This window comes from Vanessa cardui, chromosome 30, assembly GCF_905220365.1.
Source record: "Vanessa cardui chromosome 30, ilVanCard2.1, whole genome shotgun sequence".
Classification (NCBI taxonomy): Eukaryota; Metazoa; Arthropoda; class Insecta; order Lepidoptera; family Nymphalidae; genus Vanessa; species Vanessa cardui.
The window spans coordinates 1,682,792-1,699,494 of NC_061152.1; the positions used below are offsets into that span (position 1 = coordinate 1,682,792).

Genomic DNA, 16,703 nt, shown 5'->3' on the forward strand with positions numbered 1-16,703 from the left:
TGAATATTTTTTCTGGCCAGAAAAAAATATGTTTCAAACCCTCTCCCATTAAGGAGAGGGTTTGAAACATATTGGCCTTAGCCCACCAGTGGGAAATTTACAGGCTATTACTTTTACTTTTATCCTCACAAACTTTCACTTCGTGGTAGCTTCACTTAAATTACGATACAAAAGTGCTTGTAAAAGTCTACTTGAATAAAATTTATTTTGATTTTGATGTAATTATATCATCGTCGGATTGCAAACATAGTTAGATACCAATCTATCTCGAGATTGTAATCTGTCGAAAGATTGTGAACGTTTATTCAACTCACAATAAAACAATTTCGATACTTCATAATATTTATTATTTTATAAATAAAATAGAAATATATCTCATAATTGATTACAAAATAATATTAAAAAATAACTATTAATAATACACAATTAATTTAAACATTAAATTTTATCTAATTAACATTAAAATTGTTGTCATGATCAGAGCTGCGCAGGCGCTGACGGCACTTGCTTTTGAGGACACTGAAAATAATAAAAAACACGCTTTTAGCACAAAAATTTGCAAATAATTTAACAGAATAATTTATATAATTGTTACAGATGTCAATATCGCCGTTACATGACAAGTAAACATAACAGTTTACTTTTTAGCTGTCGAAACGCTTGGCCCTTGGAGTAGTGGTGCAAAAAGCTTCATCAAAAGTATAACACCTCGCCTCATTGCCTCCACTGGTGACAGGAGGGTTCGTTTGCCCAGAGGATCGGAATTGCGGGTAAACCCGGTGTGTTTGGGCGCACTTTGCGTCCAGGGCTCCGGGGATTCCCCCCCCCCCCCACTTTCCATCACGTGGGGGAAGAAAGAAAAAAAAGGTATACTCACAGCAAGTCCCCAGTTCCGGTGAATAAGGGTATTGGAAGTCACATTCGCAAAAGCTGTTCCTGCACACGACCTTATCTTGTGATCCTTCCAAGTAACACTGGCTGCTGCGCTCACAGCGTTCAAACAGACCTGGAATTAAATGTCTTGTTAGCGAGTAACCCATCTTAGCTGCATCTTAACCGATGATTGCTTCAAACCCAGGCAAGCACCGCTGATTCATGTGCTTAATTTGTCTTTATAATTAATCTCGTGCTCAGTGCTAAGGAAAACATCGTAAGGAAACCTGCATGTGACAAATTTCATCGAAATTCTGTCACATGTGCATTCCACCAAACCGCATTGGAACAGCGTGGTGGAATATGTTCCAAACCTTCTCCTCAAGCGGAGAGGAGGCCTTTAGCCCAGAAGTGAGAATTAACAGGCTGTTGTTGTTGTTGAGTAACCCTGAGATGGCATCTTAACTGCATCTTAACCAATAATTGCTTCAAACCCAGGCGAGCACCACTATATATATGTGCTTAATTTGTGTTTATAATTCATCTCGTGCTCGGTGAAGGAAAACATCGTGATCACACTTGCATGTGTCAAATTTCATTGAAATTCTGCCACATGTGTATTCCAACCCGCATTGGAACAGGTTTGGAATATGTTCCAAACCTCCTCAAAGGGAGAGGATACCTTAGCCCAGCTGTGCGAAGTTTACAGGCTGTTGTTGTTGTGTAGATAATAGCGCAGGGTTCTTGATTGGTGATATTGCGTCAAATCCGCTGTCAAGAAACTCTCTATATTTTCATTTGTTTTTTTTATTATCCATCTTATGTTACTTCTACTGCCATGCGACAGATGTGTCACCCGCTTCGAAGCAGCCTAGTGCCTTAAGATCTAAATTAAGAATCAGCTATCATTATAATAAAGATTGCATCTCACCAGTAATAGGCCAGCATCCCCCATCTCTGTAATGGTAGTTATCCATACATGTGCATCTATCATCAGCACAGACACCGCCAACCCCGAGCACAGATGCACATTGTGCGGTCACAGAACAGCTCGCATTGAATCCAGGTATAGCTGTAAATATTATATATAATTTAGAATTGCAATGCCTAATAAAAAAATACTGAACCAATATAAATAAAACTTATATTATACGAGAAGAAATAGCGCGTTTCTAAGATGACTTTAGTACCATTATTACTTCTATAAAAGAATAAACATAGAAACTTTTTCTATGATATAGGTTGGCGGACGAGCATATGGGCCACCTGATGGTAAGTGGTCACCATGACCCATAGACAATGACGCTGTAAGAAATATTAACTATTCCTTACATCGTCAATGCGCCACCAACCTTGGGAACTAAGAGGCTATGTCCCTTGTGCCTGTAGTTACACTGGCTCACTCACCCTTCAAACCGGAACACAACAATACTGAGTACTGTTGTTTGGCGGTAGAATAACTGATGAGTGGGTGGTACCTACCCAGACGGGCTTGCACAAAGCCCTACCGCCAAGTAAAGTCATAGGTTTGGAAATTCCAAAGAAATCTTTTGATTAAACGTGAAATTGCAATTCGAATCCTCGAAACAAAATTGTCTCCATCACCATACCATCATCATCCTGCCCTTATCCCAATTAACTTATTAAAAATATTGATTCGCTAGATAAATTTAGAAGGCAACTGTCTCATCACATTATTGCAAACACATCTGTCTGAGTATGTAAATGGAGTAATGGTATTTGCAAATCGAGGTGATTTTTTGTATTATTTAATGATTTGTATGTTGTTTCCACAAATGATAAATGTAAGTACGACAAAGAATGTCTGCAAATTGTTTGTATTTATTTTTTCAATTGTGTTCTCATGTAAGTGATGTGATTGTCTTTATGAGAATAAATAATCTTTAAACCTAACTTAGGGTCGGCGCAGCATGTCTTCTTTCATCCCTATCTGACGTCTCACAAGTAACATTATTCCAGCTATATTCTCACACAATCCATCCATCATTTCATTGTTCCCTACCTCTATATCCACCCTTATCCTTATAAGACCTTGTGGTCTTAAGCATGGTGTGTGGTCTAAGAAGTGTGGAATAAGGAGAAGTTACATGTAATAAAGGAAACCTTACCAGAGGGAGCGGAGATGGCTCAGTGGTTAGAATGCGTGCATAACCGATGATTTCGGGTTCAAACCCAGGCAAGCACCACTATATATGTATATATGTGCTTGTGTTTATAATTCATCCCGTGCTCGGCGGTGAAGGAAAACATCGTGAAGAAACCTGCATGTGTCAAAATTGCTTGAAATTCTGCCACATGTGCATTACAACAACCCGCATTGGAACAGCGTGGTGGAATGTGTTCCAAACCCTCTCCTTAATGGGAGAGGAGGCCGTAGCCCAGCAGTGGGAAATTTACAGGCTGTTACTTTACTGTACTTACCAGGCCAGCAAACATCATTGTATTCGACGAAGTTTTGATTGCATTGACAGGTGTCACCAGATGTCGTGTTGACGCAGACTGTATTCTCTATAACGCAGTCTGTATCCAGGGTGCAGGAACCACCAATAGCTGTAACATGAAGAAACATGAATGACCTCCTTGGTCGGGTAGTGCGTACGCCGGTTTTCATGGCTATATTACGACACGATTTAGATGCAAATTCAATAAAACCGATTCACACAACCAAGAGAGACAGCTCCCTATCGCGCCATTCGACGCTATTCGTCGCTATAGATTCCCGCGTCAGTTCGACCCGAGACAGCGAGTGCGTGTAAAGCGACGCGTCGAATTGACGAATATATTAGGTCGTGTGATATTACAAGTTGTTACGTTTGTGTAAAAATCACATTCACACGAGAAATGAATATTGATAATTTGGGATAGCGTACTCAATTCGGATGTGATCGGTTTTACGATACGATTTCGATTTCGATTACGATACGTACTATTCGCAACTCCGGTCCCGTTTTCGAACGGCCGAGTCGATTTAGAAAAAGTTCATTAGTTTTCTATGTCGTCTTGGGTCTGGGTGATTGTGGTGCCGTCGTTACTACTGATTTTCCATCACACTGGGCCATTCCGGCTCTAACAGACAGTATAATACCAACATTCGTGTTCCAATATCAATCCAATATATACGTGGTTAGAACGCGTGCATCTTAACCGATGATTGCGGGTCAAACCCAGGCAAGCACCACTATATATATGTGCTTAATTTGTGTTTATAATTCATCTCGTGCTCAGCGGTGAAGGAAAACATCGTGAAGAAACCTGCTTGTGACAAATTTCATAGAAATTCTACCACATGTGCATTACAACAACCCGCATCGAAACAGCGTGGTGGAATATATTCCAAACCTTCTCCTCAAAGGGAGAGGAGGCCTTTAGCCCAGCAGTGGGAATTTACAGCCTGTTGTTGTATATACAATAATCTATTTTCTGACTGTCATAATTCCACAGGGCTAGAAAACTGATAAGACCGCAATGACTCCCAGCTGTGAACCACCCTTTACGTACCTTCCGGAGCATGGAATGATGACAGAAAACTTCCTGGTTTTTTTGATGTTATTTAGACCGTTATTTATGGTATGCAGATGAGCAAATAGACCACTTGAGGGAAAGTGGTCACCACTCGTAAACAATGGAATATTACCCATTACTTAATGCGCCATTAACTTTGAACTTAGATGTTATGTCCCTTGTGCCTGTAGTTACCTTTCAAACCGGAACACAATATTGAGTAGCTATTGTTTGCCATAACTGATGAGTGGGTGGTACCTATTCAGATGGACTTGCAAGAAGCTAAACTAAAATATAGGAAAACTTACTGGGAGCACAGAAACCATCCACGGCTTGATATCCTTCAGCACAGGAACAGACCCCGTTGCACACTGTGTTGTTTGCGGCTGTGCATTCAAGTGTACTTTGACAGGGTTCTCCAAGTTCTGTGACACACATACAAACATTTCTATTTTTATATCATTACATAGTATACAACAAAGTCGCTTACCGCTGTGTGTCCCTATGTATGCTCAGATCTTTGAAATTACGAAACGGATTTTGATGCGGTTTTTTTTAATACACAGATTGATTTAAGATGTAGAATTAAGATTTACTTACTTACAAAATATTGTGCTACAGTATAGTACAGCTAAAGAAGAGCTAAAAAGTCAGTTATGGTATATCTTTATCCATTAGGGATAACCCAAAATAAACATCTTTCATCCTTGATTTTAAAGAGAAATAATGATTTACGAAAGGATTTCAAGCAATACATGAATGGGATGAATGCATCCTTATCACATTTAATAATTTAAAAGACTCCCAAACACAGTGTAAACTAAATCTGTTAATAAGTAAACAAACACACATGACAGGAATACATTGTAACTAAAAAAATTTATCTATACAAATAATAAAATTGGTGTGTCTGTTTGTAACATTAAAATAGCCCTTTTTACTCAATGCATATGTTATACACGGTACATATATCAAAAAAATATTTTTTTCAATTTTTTTCGGTCTGTCTGTTTGTTCCGGTTAATTTCTGGAAACGCTTGACCGATTTTGACGAGACTTTTACTGGCAGATAACTAATATAATAGAAAATAGCTTAGGCTACAATATTTCTGTTAAACTCAAACGCGTACAATGTCGCGGGTACAGCTAGTATAATATTCCTCAATTGTCGCTAACAAATTGGATGTATCCCAAAAAAGTCCAAATCGGTATGTAACCTCCTTGGTACATTGTAGTCATTTTACACCATATTAACAAGAGTTCAATCACCTAAACCGCTTGTTAGACAAAGTCCATCCACTTCATTCAAATCTTCAGGGCAAGCGCAGAATCCTTCGCCTTCGTCATTGGTGACACATCTAATCTCCAACGCCCCAGCCAAACAATCGCTGTCCACTTCACAAGACTCTCCAATACCTAGAAACAAATGTATTTATTTATCAGAGGAACACGTGCATTCCATTTGAAGATTTTGTGGCATATTTAAATAATATGACTGTATTTTTAAATGTTGAAAAAGAGTAAGTAGTGTTTCTTGCCGGTTTTTCTCGGTAGAATCTACTTTCTGAACCGGTAGTAGCTTCGCTTGAGGTAATTGTTAAATGACAGTTCAAAAGTGCTCGTAAAAGCCTACTTGAATAAAGTAAATTTTGTGGAGTTAATACCTGTTGACTTCCAGGCAGGATATATTATATACACATATAATTGTATTACCTAACATGACTTTGTATTTTGAAAAAAAACAATACCAAGTTTCTTGACGGTTCTTCTCGGTAGAATCTACTTTCCAAACCGATTGTCAACTTAATATAGTTTGTTGAATAACGACGCAAAAGTGCTTGTTAAAGCATCATACATACTTCTAAGTTGAACAACGACTAAGGAAATACATTATCTTGCTTTTATAATCCAATATGGCGGCAAGTCAAAAACATTCTACTGACTGACAGCTTCGACCCCGGATTTGAACCTAGGACTTTAATCAGCTATAGCATTCCCTTACCAGCAAATAATCTGCAAATCTGTCTGTTCTCATCCCAAACGGAGGTTTCGGGGATACATTCACAGTTCCGAATGCCCCAGGGGTCTTTTGGGGGGCCACATCGAGCGGTCGCTCCAAAGGTGTGACAATTAACGTCACTGACACAGGACTCTTGTATACGTCGGGTAACTGTAAAGAATTACAAACGTTATCAAATTTAAGAGATTTTATATATAAATAAATATTGGACAACATTACATACATTACTGATCCCAATGTAAGTAGCTAACGCACTTGTGTTGTGGAAGATCAGGAGTAACGACGGCACAAACACCCAGACCCGAGACGACGTAGACAACTAATGAACATTTTCTACTCGGCCGGGAATGGAACCTCGGAGCCCATGAGATCCGGTGTACACGCTATTCGACCACGGAGGTCGTCAAATGGATATGGATAGTGGTATTTGCTTATATTAATAACATAATATGTAGGCACACTTCCTTTGTTTTATTTATTGTAATCTCTAGGATAATTGTTACTAACAAAATGGGCGTATAGTCTGAAACAAATGATTTATTCTTACCTCTGATACAATCGCGCATGTTATCATCGTAGAAGAAGTTGGGACGACAGGAACAAACTCCATCGATCACCTCTGCCAGGAGACCAACGCATTGCTCTTCAGTGGACGGCGATCCAAGATCTGGAAGACGAAATTATCTTACTAAAAAATTTGAATTTTTCACTGAAGAAAAGTTGGTTTTGTACTTGAATGAAATCTACATTATTATAGTGTTAAGAGCCGAGATGGCCCAGTGATTAGAGCGTGCATCTTAACCGATGGTTTGGTTTAAAGACATCTATTTCTCATAAAGAACACAAAAGTTCACTTATAATAAGAAATTACAATAATTTTGCCTGAGGGTACATTTAAAAGTCTGCCTTATGAATTGTATACACTGAGATAAAATGTTGCGGGTAGTTATATTACACAAACATGTTTAGGTAGGGGTTACATTAACTTATAAATTATTTTGCACAATTCCATTACACGTTTTTTGAATATAGGAAAACTCTTGCTATTAATGATTAAGTCTAATAATTTATTATAAATTTTAACTCCTTCAAATAAAGTGGTTGTAAGTTCAAACCCAGGCAAGCACCAGTGAATTTCCATGTACTTGATGTGTTTATAATACATCTCGTGCTCGGTGAAGGAAAACATCGTGATCAAACCTGCATGTGTCTAATTTCAATGAAATTCTACCACACGTAAGTCAACAAACCTCTCTTTCTCCTCAAAAGGAGAGGGGGCTTTAACCCAGCAGTGGAAAATTTACAGGCTGTTATAGTGATACGAAATACCAAAATTTTTTCGATTAAGTTCATTTTTAAGAGAGTTTAGATATAAAAACTTTTTACGAATTCGATAATAATTTACAAAATTTCCTGTCGAAATGCTTTGCCCTAGGAGTAGTGGTGCAAAAAACTTCATCAAAAAACACCTCGCCTCATTGCCTCCACTGGTGACAGGAGGGTTCGTTTGCCCAGAGGATCGGAATTGCGATTCAACGGGGAAACGCTTCTAGCATTCTTGCCGCCATTGCACGCGGTCAAGATTTATACAGTAACTAGTTTTAGTTCATATTTGTATATATGTTAATAAATAAAATTTTCTCGTATATAGTTGATGAAAAATCATACTAAAAATTCCATATTTAAATAACGCGCTAAAACCCTACTGGCGCTGCAATGGGCTCTGTGACGTCACTTGCCTGTATTTTAATCTGTGGTACAAATAGTAGGTAAACAAGATTAACAAGAAAGTGACTTCATCGTAACTACGACCAATCAGGAGAGTTTTGTGTCACGTGACAAAATTTTATAAAAATGAATTATTATTTACGGATTATTGAATAAATTAAGTATTACTTTTAACTTTCGTTACTAAGTAACCATTTTTAAACTCATAATATATACTGATTACATTAATTGACAATTTATTTTTCGCTTTGTCAAATAGCCTATTGCAAGTAATTCAATCAATTATTATGTTAATAAAGTTTAAATAAATCAAGCAATAGTGATATATTTAGAGAAATACCATAAAGGTCATGAAGTATCTAAATAAACATCGACCCTCACATTTTTCGTTCCAAGAATAATGAATAACTAAAAAGGTCAGGTCACCATTGAACTATCAATCTTGTGATTACTTTGGACCATAGTTCATATAATTAATTCGATATACATAATATCAAATGAAACAGAAATACTGGATCTAATTTTTTTGGACTGCGGAGCGAAGTCTAACACTACGAGTGTGTCTTTGCGGTGCTAAGAAAACTATAGACATCTCTGTCGCGCGGCCGTACCATCTATTTGATATATTGTTGGAAAGAGATAAATATTGAGATTTTGCCTGTTGGAAACAGAATGATGGTGTACCCACTTTAATACGGGATTTCTTTGACCACGTACCGCACTGAAGAATTTAAATTCAATCACATAACATCGAGCTTTAGTGTCTTAAGCGTTAGGAGGTGTAATAAGACCCGTACCGGAAAAGGTAAAGTAACAGCCTGTAAATATCCCATTACTGGGCTAAGGCCTCCTCTTCCATTAAGGAGAGGGTTTGCAACATATTTCACCACGCTCCAATGTGGGTTTGTGGAATGCACATGTGGCAGAGTTTCGATGAAATTAGACACATGCAGGTTTCCTCACGATGTTTTCCTTCACCGCCAAGCACGAGATGAATTATAAGCACAAATTAAGCACATATATATAGTGGTGCTTGCTAGAACCCGAAATCATCGGTTAAGATGCACGCGTTCTAACCACTGGGCCATCTCAGCTTACCGGTCCCGTACCGGTTCCCAGACTAACCTGCATAACTAAAAAGTTCCACCAAGTAAAAAGTATATTTTGATTTGATTTAATTTCACCGGTAAGTTTTCCAAATTTCGCAAATGAGTTACAACGTTACTAGAACAATTGTTAAATGTTGGTCAAATTTTTTTGTGGAACCAGCTTGATATATAATATACGATACGACTTGGCAACCTTCAAGAAAAGAGCAACGCAACGCACCAGCATTGGTGCAGCCAACTGGTATTGCAGATGTCCATGTACCTTACATCAGGTAAGCCTCCTCGTTTACCACCTATCACATAAAAAGAACGTAAAAGTATCAACTTACCCGCATAGCACGTTTGGGCATTAGGGCTTTCGTAGTAACCCAACGGACAAACACATACGCCAAACGGAGAGCATTCAAATGGATTCGGACAGGGAAGGCTCGAGTCGCACACTGTTCGTGTCGCCGCCATTTCGTTATTCGCTGCCATCTTGTTGTTTGCCGCCATCTTGTTGTTTGCCGCCATTTTGATTGACGTATCAAATTTGAGTGATTCTGTGTCGGTATCATTTTCAACAGCTGAAATATTCATGATTAATTATTTCAGGCAGGATACATTACATACATATATTGGACAGGATACATTACATACGTATTTAACTAATATGATTGTATTTTTTAAATGTTGAAAAAGAGTAACTACTGAGTTTCTTGCCGGTTCTTCTCGGTAGAATCTACATTCCGAACCGGTGGTAGCTTGACTTAATCGTTAAATGACGATTCAAAAGTGCTTGTAAAAGCCCACTTGAATAAAGTTTATTTTGATTTTAACATAACTTAATAAATATTATGCATATAAGAAATGTATTAATTGTAAATAATTTTCTTGTCCACATATATAATTCGTATAAAACAATTGCTTCCCGTAGCCTATGCGCTTAGATCTTTTTATCAATGCAACGGATTGAAATGCAGTTTACACGAATATGCAAACTGATTCAAGAGGGAGGTTTGTATGTATAATACATGCATATCACAGCATATAAAAGCCAACAGTTTCGTCTTTACTATTGGCACATAACATTAGCGAATCTGTGGCTTTTTGCGATAAATAAACGCGAACGCCATGTTTGTTTTACTGTCTAACAGTTATTTGTAGACCTTATTTTATCCGTGTAAAGCCGAGACGGTCGGCTAGTGTATAAATGTTATGTGTTTTAAATAACCCAGAATAGGAAAAGGCCAAAACCACAATAAAATACCATGAATAGATGAGTTAATTTCTTCGTGGGTTAAATAACTAAATCATTTGTCATATTACCCAAATACCAATATCTATTTCCTCCGGTATTATTCCAATACTATTCTGTAATAAAATTCCGCTGATCTCGTTAATCTTGCCGTTTCATAAATTCAAAACATACATTGATAAAGATGGCATACATACAAGATTATATAGATGATAAAAAAGCGTGTAGGTAATACGAATTGACTTCCAGACAGATAGTATTGTAGGCAGGATGGTCAGAAAAAGATGAATAACCAAAGCGATCGTTGGAGATTTCTGACAGCCCATATTCTTCTGGCTTTTGGCAGGGTTTCAACCCTAAACTTCAGTAGCTAGATATATGCAAGCTTTGTGTTAGCAATTGTGTCGAAGGAGGTCGTCTCAGTAAAAAGGTAGCATATTTTTATTAGTGACATAAGAAGTGTCAGTTAATTTAAAATATCTATTTAAGACGTTATAGTTACAAATGTATTTCTTTTTATTAATGTGTTCGTTAAAAATAAATCACGAACATTGCTATTGTCGATTTGCTATTTTAGATTTGTATTAGTCAGCTTTTATAATTGTAATTTTTTTATTGTAAAATTTGTTACTAACGAAATTAAAAGCTAATTTAGATGAATCAAATTGCTTGTTTTGGAAATCCCATGACGATATATGCATATAAATATATCATAATATACTCACTAGTAATATCGAAACAAGTGAAGGTTTCCTGATTACAAGATGCGTCCGGAAACTGACAGTCTTGTTCCAAGACACAACCGCCGCCGGGAGCTGAAAAGAAAAAAAAATACAATTAAAAAAGTTACGATTTCCTGTAGACACAATATAAAAGAACAATGTATGCAGCCTGAAAATTTCCCACTGCTAGGAAAAGTCTAAACTCCAAAACTACTGAACGGACTTTCATGATGTTTTTTTGAAAGTTGGAATAGAACGAGAATTGTTAAACATCTCGGAAAGCAACAAAAAAAGTAAATAAAAGGTAAAACTATCTAAAAAAAGCATAGTGAAATAATGATTTTTTTGTATAATATTGACTTTTATAACTCAATATCAAAATATGATTTGAGTATATTTCTCTCATTTCTACATAATATATTTTAATTTTGATCAAATTTAAGAAGATACTTACCCAAAGTTACCTTCCTACATTCTCCTCGCTGTCTTTCGATGTAACCCTCAGCACACTGGCAAACTCCATTGCAAGTTAAGCTGAATGGGTCCCGAATGATGCCCAGGCACTCTTCAGATCTGGTGCACGAGTCACCGAAATCACGAGATTTCCAACACCTCCCATAGAAGTAATGATATCCTTCTTGACACGAGCATACTCCTGTAATTTTGATTGGTCAACTTTTAATTGTACAATATTTGCAGCAGTTTGATTGGTCTATTTTACCAAAAGGTTAGTTATGATTGGTCTAATTATTACGCTACTATAGTATAGGGTTAGTTATGATTGGTCGAAATTGTCAAAAAGAAGATTACAGGTAATAATTATTTCAAGTAAAGTCGGGGTAAGAAAACCTTAAGATCTATTTTGGTGTGCTCAGTATGAGCGATAATCTGCTTTACCGATCGAGAATATATGACACTGACAGACATATTTTGACAATTCAGTAGAAGATATCATATCTAATTTAAATTTGTAACGACTAATTACGCCATTAAAAGATTTCACGTTGATATAAAACTAGACGTAGTCCAAAGATGTTACACTATTTTGAACCAAGTTATCATACTATGTAAGTTTAATTTTATATGCTGATGTCAAATAAGTGCTTTAGTTTCAAAAGGTACTAAGAACATACGACTTCATAAAGGAATGAATCTCAAAACTGACGAAGGTTTTCTTGCTCTAACTTTATTATATTAAAATTAGCAAATGATAGCGCGATTCAGAGTACACGTAGCGCCATCTGTTGACGAAAGGTTTAAGCATTAACTTACCTGTAGTATTACTGTCACTAGACAGACAGTGGTACCCAGTAAATAGTCTTGAACATTGATGATCCTCAACGCACGGAGAGTCGAGGTATGGTGATACTAAGAAACAATATCATAATAAAGGGACTGGCTGTAAATTACTTAAATCTGAGAGACTTTTCAATAAATGACCAAGTTGGCCCAGTGGTTAGAACGCGTGCATCTTAACCGATGATTGATGATTCAAGTCCAAGCACCACTGAATATTCATGTGCTTAATTTGTGTTTATAATTCATCTCGTGCTCGGTGAAGGAAAATATCGTGAGGAAACCTGCATGTGTCTAATTTCATAGAAATTATGTCAAATTTGTATTCCACCAACCCGCATTGGAACAGCGTGGTAGAAAATGTTCCAAACCATATCCTCAAAAAAGGTAGAGGATTCCTAAGTCCAGCAGTTGCGAATAGTTTTACCAATTCAATACTGAGTACTATTATTTAGCGGTGTAGAACCTTGGGAACTAAGATGTTATGTCCTGTGTGGCTGTAGTTACACTGACTCACTCACCCTTCAAACCGGAACACAACAATACCGAGTACTGTTATTTGGCGATAGAATATCTGATGAGTGGGTGGTACCTACCCAATTATATCGTCAAAAGCTACTCCCTAAATAAAACCTCCTTAGAGATTTCATAGTTATGACATTAAACCTCAAATGCTATTGCTCTAAATACTTGTAAATTTACTATCAATACTTACTGTCAACGCATTCCCTGCCCCCCCTAACCGCCTGCTGCCCAGGAGGGCACACACATGCACCAGAGTTACATATGCTACCAGATAGACTTGTGCAGTCTTGGTCTGACAAGCAAGTCCACAGTGAAATCACACGACTGGTGTTGCATAGCAATGCTGAAATATATAATAATAATGATATGTCTGGTTGTCATGTTGTCATTCTGTATGAACCACCCAGATGGAGGGAAGTTGCCATCTCTATATGCTATGTATCATATACAAGATAAAAAGTATACATATTATAGATAAACACAATAATTTTATAAGTTACAAGATATTAAGTTGTTATTAAAAATACTTTACAAAGTAAATCAATAATCTGTACATATAATAAAGATGGAGTGTCTGTTTGTTATATTAAAATAATCGTTTTTTACTAAATGTTACATAAACCAGAGTCGAGATGGCCCAGTGGTAAGAACGCGCGCATCTTAACCGATGATTGCGGGTTCAAACCCAGGCAAGCACCGCTGATTCATGTGCTTAATTTGTCTTTATAATTCATCTCGTGCTCAGCGGTGAAGGAAAACATCGTGAGGAAACCTGCATGTGACAAATTTCATAGAAATTCTGCCACATGTGTATTCCACCAACCCGCATTGGAACAGCGTGGTGGAATATGTTCCAAACCTTCTCCTCAAAGGGAGAGGAGGCCTTTAGCGCAGCAGTGGGAATTTACAGGCTGTTGTTGTTGTACATAAATCAAAATCACATTTGCCTGTCCGCCTTTCTGTCTGTTCCTTTCGGCTACTATCTAGTAAAGGTGTAAATTAGGCTACAAAAATAACTTCTTTGTGAAATTCTAACGAGGAAAAGTCGCGAGCACATCTACTTTAGATAAAAGCAACAGATGATTGAATAAGAAAATAATCTTCCGGAGAAGAAGTGACTATTTTACAATTTAATTTACTACAAACACATCTTACAGGAAACACTTTGATTTTGTTTCAATAGATACAGTTTAAATGGACTCAGTAACAACTTGAGTAAATTTAAGCAATGATGCTTTACGAAATATTTAAGATTCCCAATATTGAGATAGATATAATGTCCCTTGGACCTGTAGGTAAAATGTTCCAATTCATTGGTAAAGAAAGATTATTACTCAATACAAAATAATACAGACAATAAAAAAGAGTAGAACTAATACTTGTAGACTTCCAGGCAGGATACGTACATATATAATTGTATTTAACTAACACGACTGTATTTTTAAATGTTGTTGTTTAACTGTTGAGTTTCTTACCGGTTCTCAGTAGATATTACTTTCCGAACTGGTAGCTTCACTTAATACAGTTGCTAAATGAAGATTCAAAAGTGCTCGTAAAATGAATAAAGTATATTTTGATTTAGATTTCCAAGCCAACAATCAATGGTACCATCAGTAGAATAGTGGGACGCTAATCCCTACCCAAAAGGAGAGATGAAAATAAAATAATTAAGCTAAAACTCACCAAATAAAACAAAATAATATTTGTTCTCCATTTTAAGTCAATCACTACAAATGAATAATATAATAAAAAATACTGAAGATTCCTTCTTACAATGAGTCGCTATCGAAGCGATTAGCGTTATCGCCGAATTTTGTACATAGACTTAATAATTTAGAAATGCCATGATAAATGAAATTCGTGTATTCATTGATCTTGTAGCGTACCATTCTTTCCAAAAATATTAGATTTTTTATAGTGTAATCCGATTTTCGTCACAGTGATTTGAGGTGCACATAATAAGTTTTGTAGATCTCCAGTGGTGATCTACAACTGTGTATGTAGAAAATTTATGAGAATTCTTAATTGTAACGTACAAAATTATTACAATTTAAAAAAATATTTTTAGAGAGTAATCGGTGCTACGGCTATATGGAGCCATATATAATAAAAAAAATGAAAAACGTAAGCAAAATTAAAGTTAAATCATTCAAAACTCATAAAGATCCTCCTTTTGGTAATATTACCTGTTTTCCCCAACATGTTTTTATTATTATAAGAAGTAATCTATGCCCTTGGAGTTCAAGCTTTATACCAAAATTAACATTTGATTCAGTGAATTGACTTACAAATTTAAAAATATGATTACAGTTCATATATAAACAGCAGAGTTTTTCTGTCTCTGTAAATCAGCATCAAATTAAGTCAAATCCATATGTTAGACGACGAATGAAAGTACTATTGATCCAGGAAACTAAAATTTTATTTGGAACATTGCTTTACATACTGTAACAAAACGAAAACATCGATAGCGCGATTTAATATCCTAATAATGCCATCTATTAATGACAACTAATAAAATAATTTGATAAATATAAACATGAACACCATATATCACAATAAAGCGTTTTTGAATCGAAATTAATAAATTGAATACTTAAATACTACCACCGTTAAACAACCTCTACAACTAGAAACGACTAGAAACTCGCAAAGTTGCTCTTTTCAAATAAACAGATTTATAATGCTGTTATTTACAGTAATTAGGGTCCTGTGATGCAGGTGATTTTAATTCTGTAAAAAGTGGTTCATATTTCTTACAGCGCAATTATCTGTGATTGGTGGTGAACACTTATCACCAAATGGTCAATTTTCTCACCAACCTTTATCAGAAAACAATTTTTTATATGACATGTCTATCACATTCGTAGTTCTATATCCAGCTATCTCAATTGCAGGTGTTTGAACATATGGATTGATAAAGAAACGTTATCTATGTACAATAGATGTGATACGTGATTCACGCACAGCGAAATGTTAATTCGTATCGATTAATTGATAGACTCTTCAATAATTAGTTTTTTTTATTTTCGTTAAGAATTAAAGAGAGCAAGGATGTTACTTTTTGATGCCGGAGAAAAACCTTTTTGATTGGGGAATGTGATAAAAAAGGGATGATGAACTATGTAGTATTATTGGAAGTGATCAAGGGCTATAATAGTATTAACCTGTAAACTTCCCAGCCTTTTTAAATCAAGGGTTATAATAGTTGCAGTCTGTAAATTTCCCACTGCTGGGATAAAGATCTCCTCTCCTTTTGTGAAGGTTAGGAGCATATTCCACTCCGCTGCTCCAGTGCGAGTTGGTGAATTCACATCTGCCAGAATTTCAATGAAATTAGACACATGCAGGTTTCCTCGCGACGTTTTCCTTAATCAAACACGAAATAAAAAAATCAGTGGTGCTTGCCTGGGTTTGAACCCGTAATCATCGGTTAAGATGCACGCCCTCTAACCAATGGGCCATCGGCTTTCAGGGTAGATAAGGTCTTATCATTTTAATATTTCTATATATTAGAATATGCATAGCGCCTGGTGATATGTTGAAAAATTTGAAGATCAAAATGATATCAATAAATATGGATATCTATTTTATTTTGTAATTAGGATTTTTTGTTTCGTAAAGTATTCTTGTATGACCACAAAATAGTTAAATTATAATGCAGTTAAAGA

At 36.2% G+C, this 16,703-nt stretch overlaps 1 protein-coding gene across 1 annotated transcript; it reads right to left on the bottom strand.

Moving 5' to 3' along the window:
* Positions 1-402: 402 nt before the first annotated feature.
* On the bottom strand, positions 403-14,807 carry LOC124542323 (cell death abnormality protein 1-like). The gene is made up of 14 exons (XM_047120288.1): positions 14,716-14,807; positions 13,223-13,375; positions 12,484-12,579; positions 11,666-11,866; positions 11,215-11,304; positions 9,582-9,818; positions 6,963-7,082; positions 6,398-6,565; positions 5,665-5,811; positions 4,704-4,820; positions 3,316-3,444; positions 1,805-1,945; positions 878-1,006; positions 403-519 (listed from the first exon to the last, which is right to left on the bottom strand). Exons 1-14 carry the CDS (start codon positions 14,744-14,746, stop codon positions 446-448), a joined length of 1,833 nt encoding a protein of 610 aa, XP_046976244.1. The 5' UTR covers positions 14,747-14,807; the 3' UTR covers positions 403-445.
* Between the last annotated feature and the right edge of the window lie 1,896 nt (positions 14,808-16,703).

Bases quoted from the DNA above. Each gene is read 5' to 3' on its own strand.
- LOC124542323 (XM_047120288.1), bottom strand. From the start codon at position 14,746: ATGGAGAACAAATATTATTTTGTTTTATTTG. The intron at 12,580-13,222 runs GTAAGTATTGAT...ATTGTTTCTTAG, and splicing joins GGGCAGGGAATGCGTTGACA to TATCACCATACCTCGACTCT. The intron at 3,445-4,703 runs GTAAGTTTTCCT...TTCATGTTACAG, and splicing joins GGATGGTTTCTGTGCTCCCA to CTATTGGTGGTTCCTGCACC.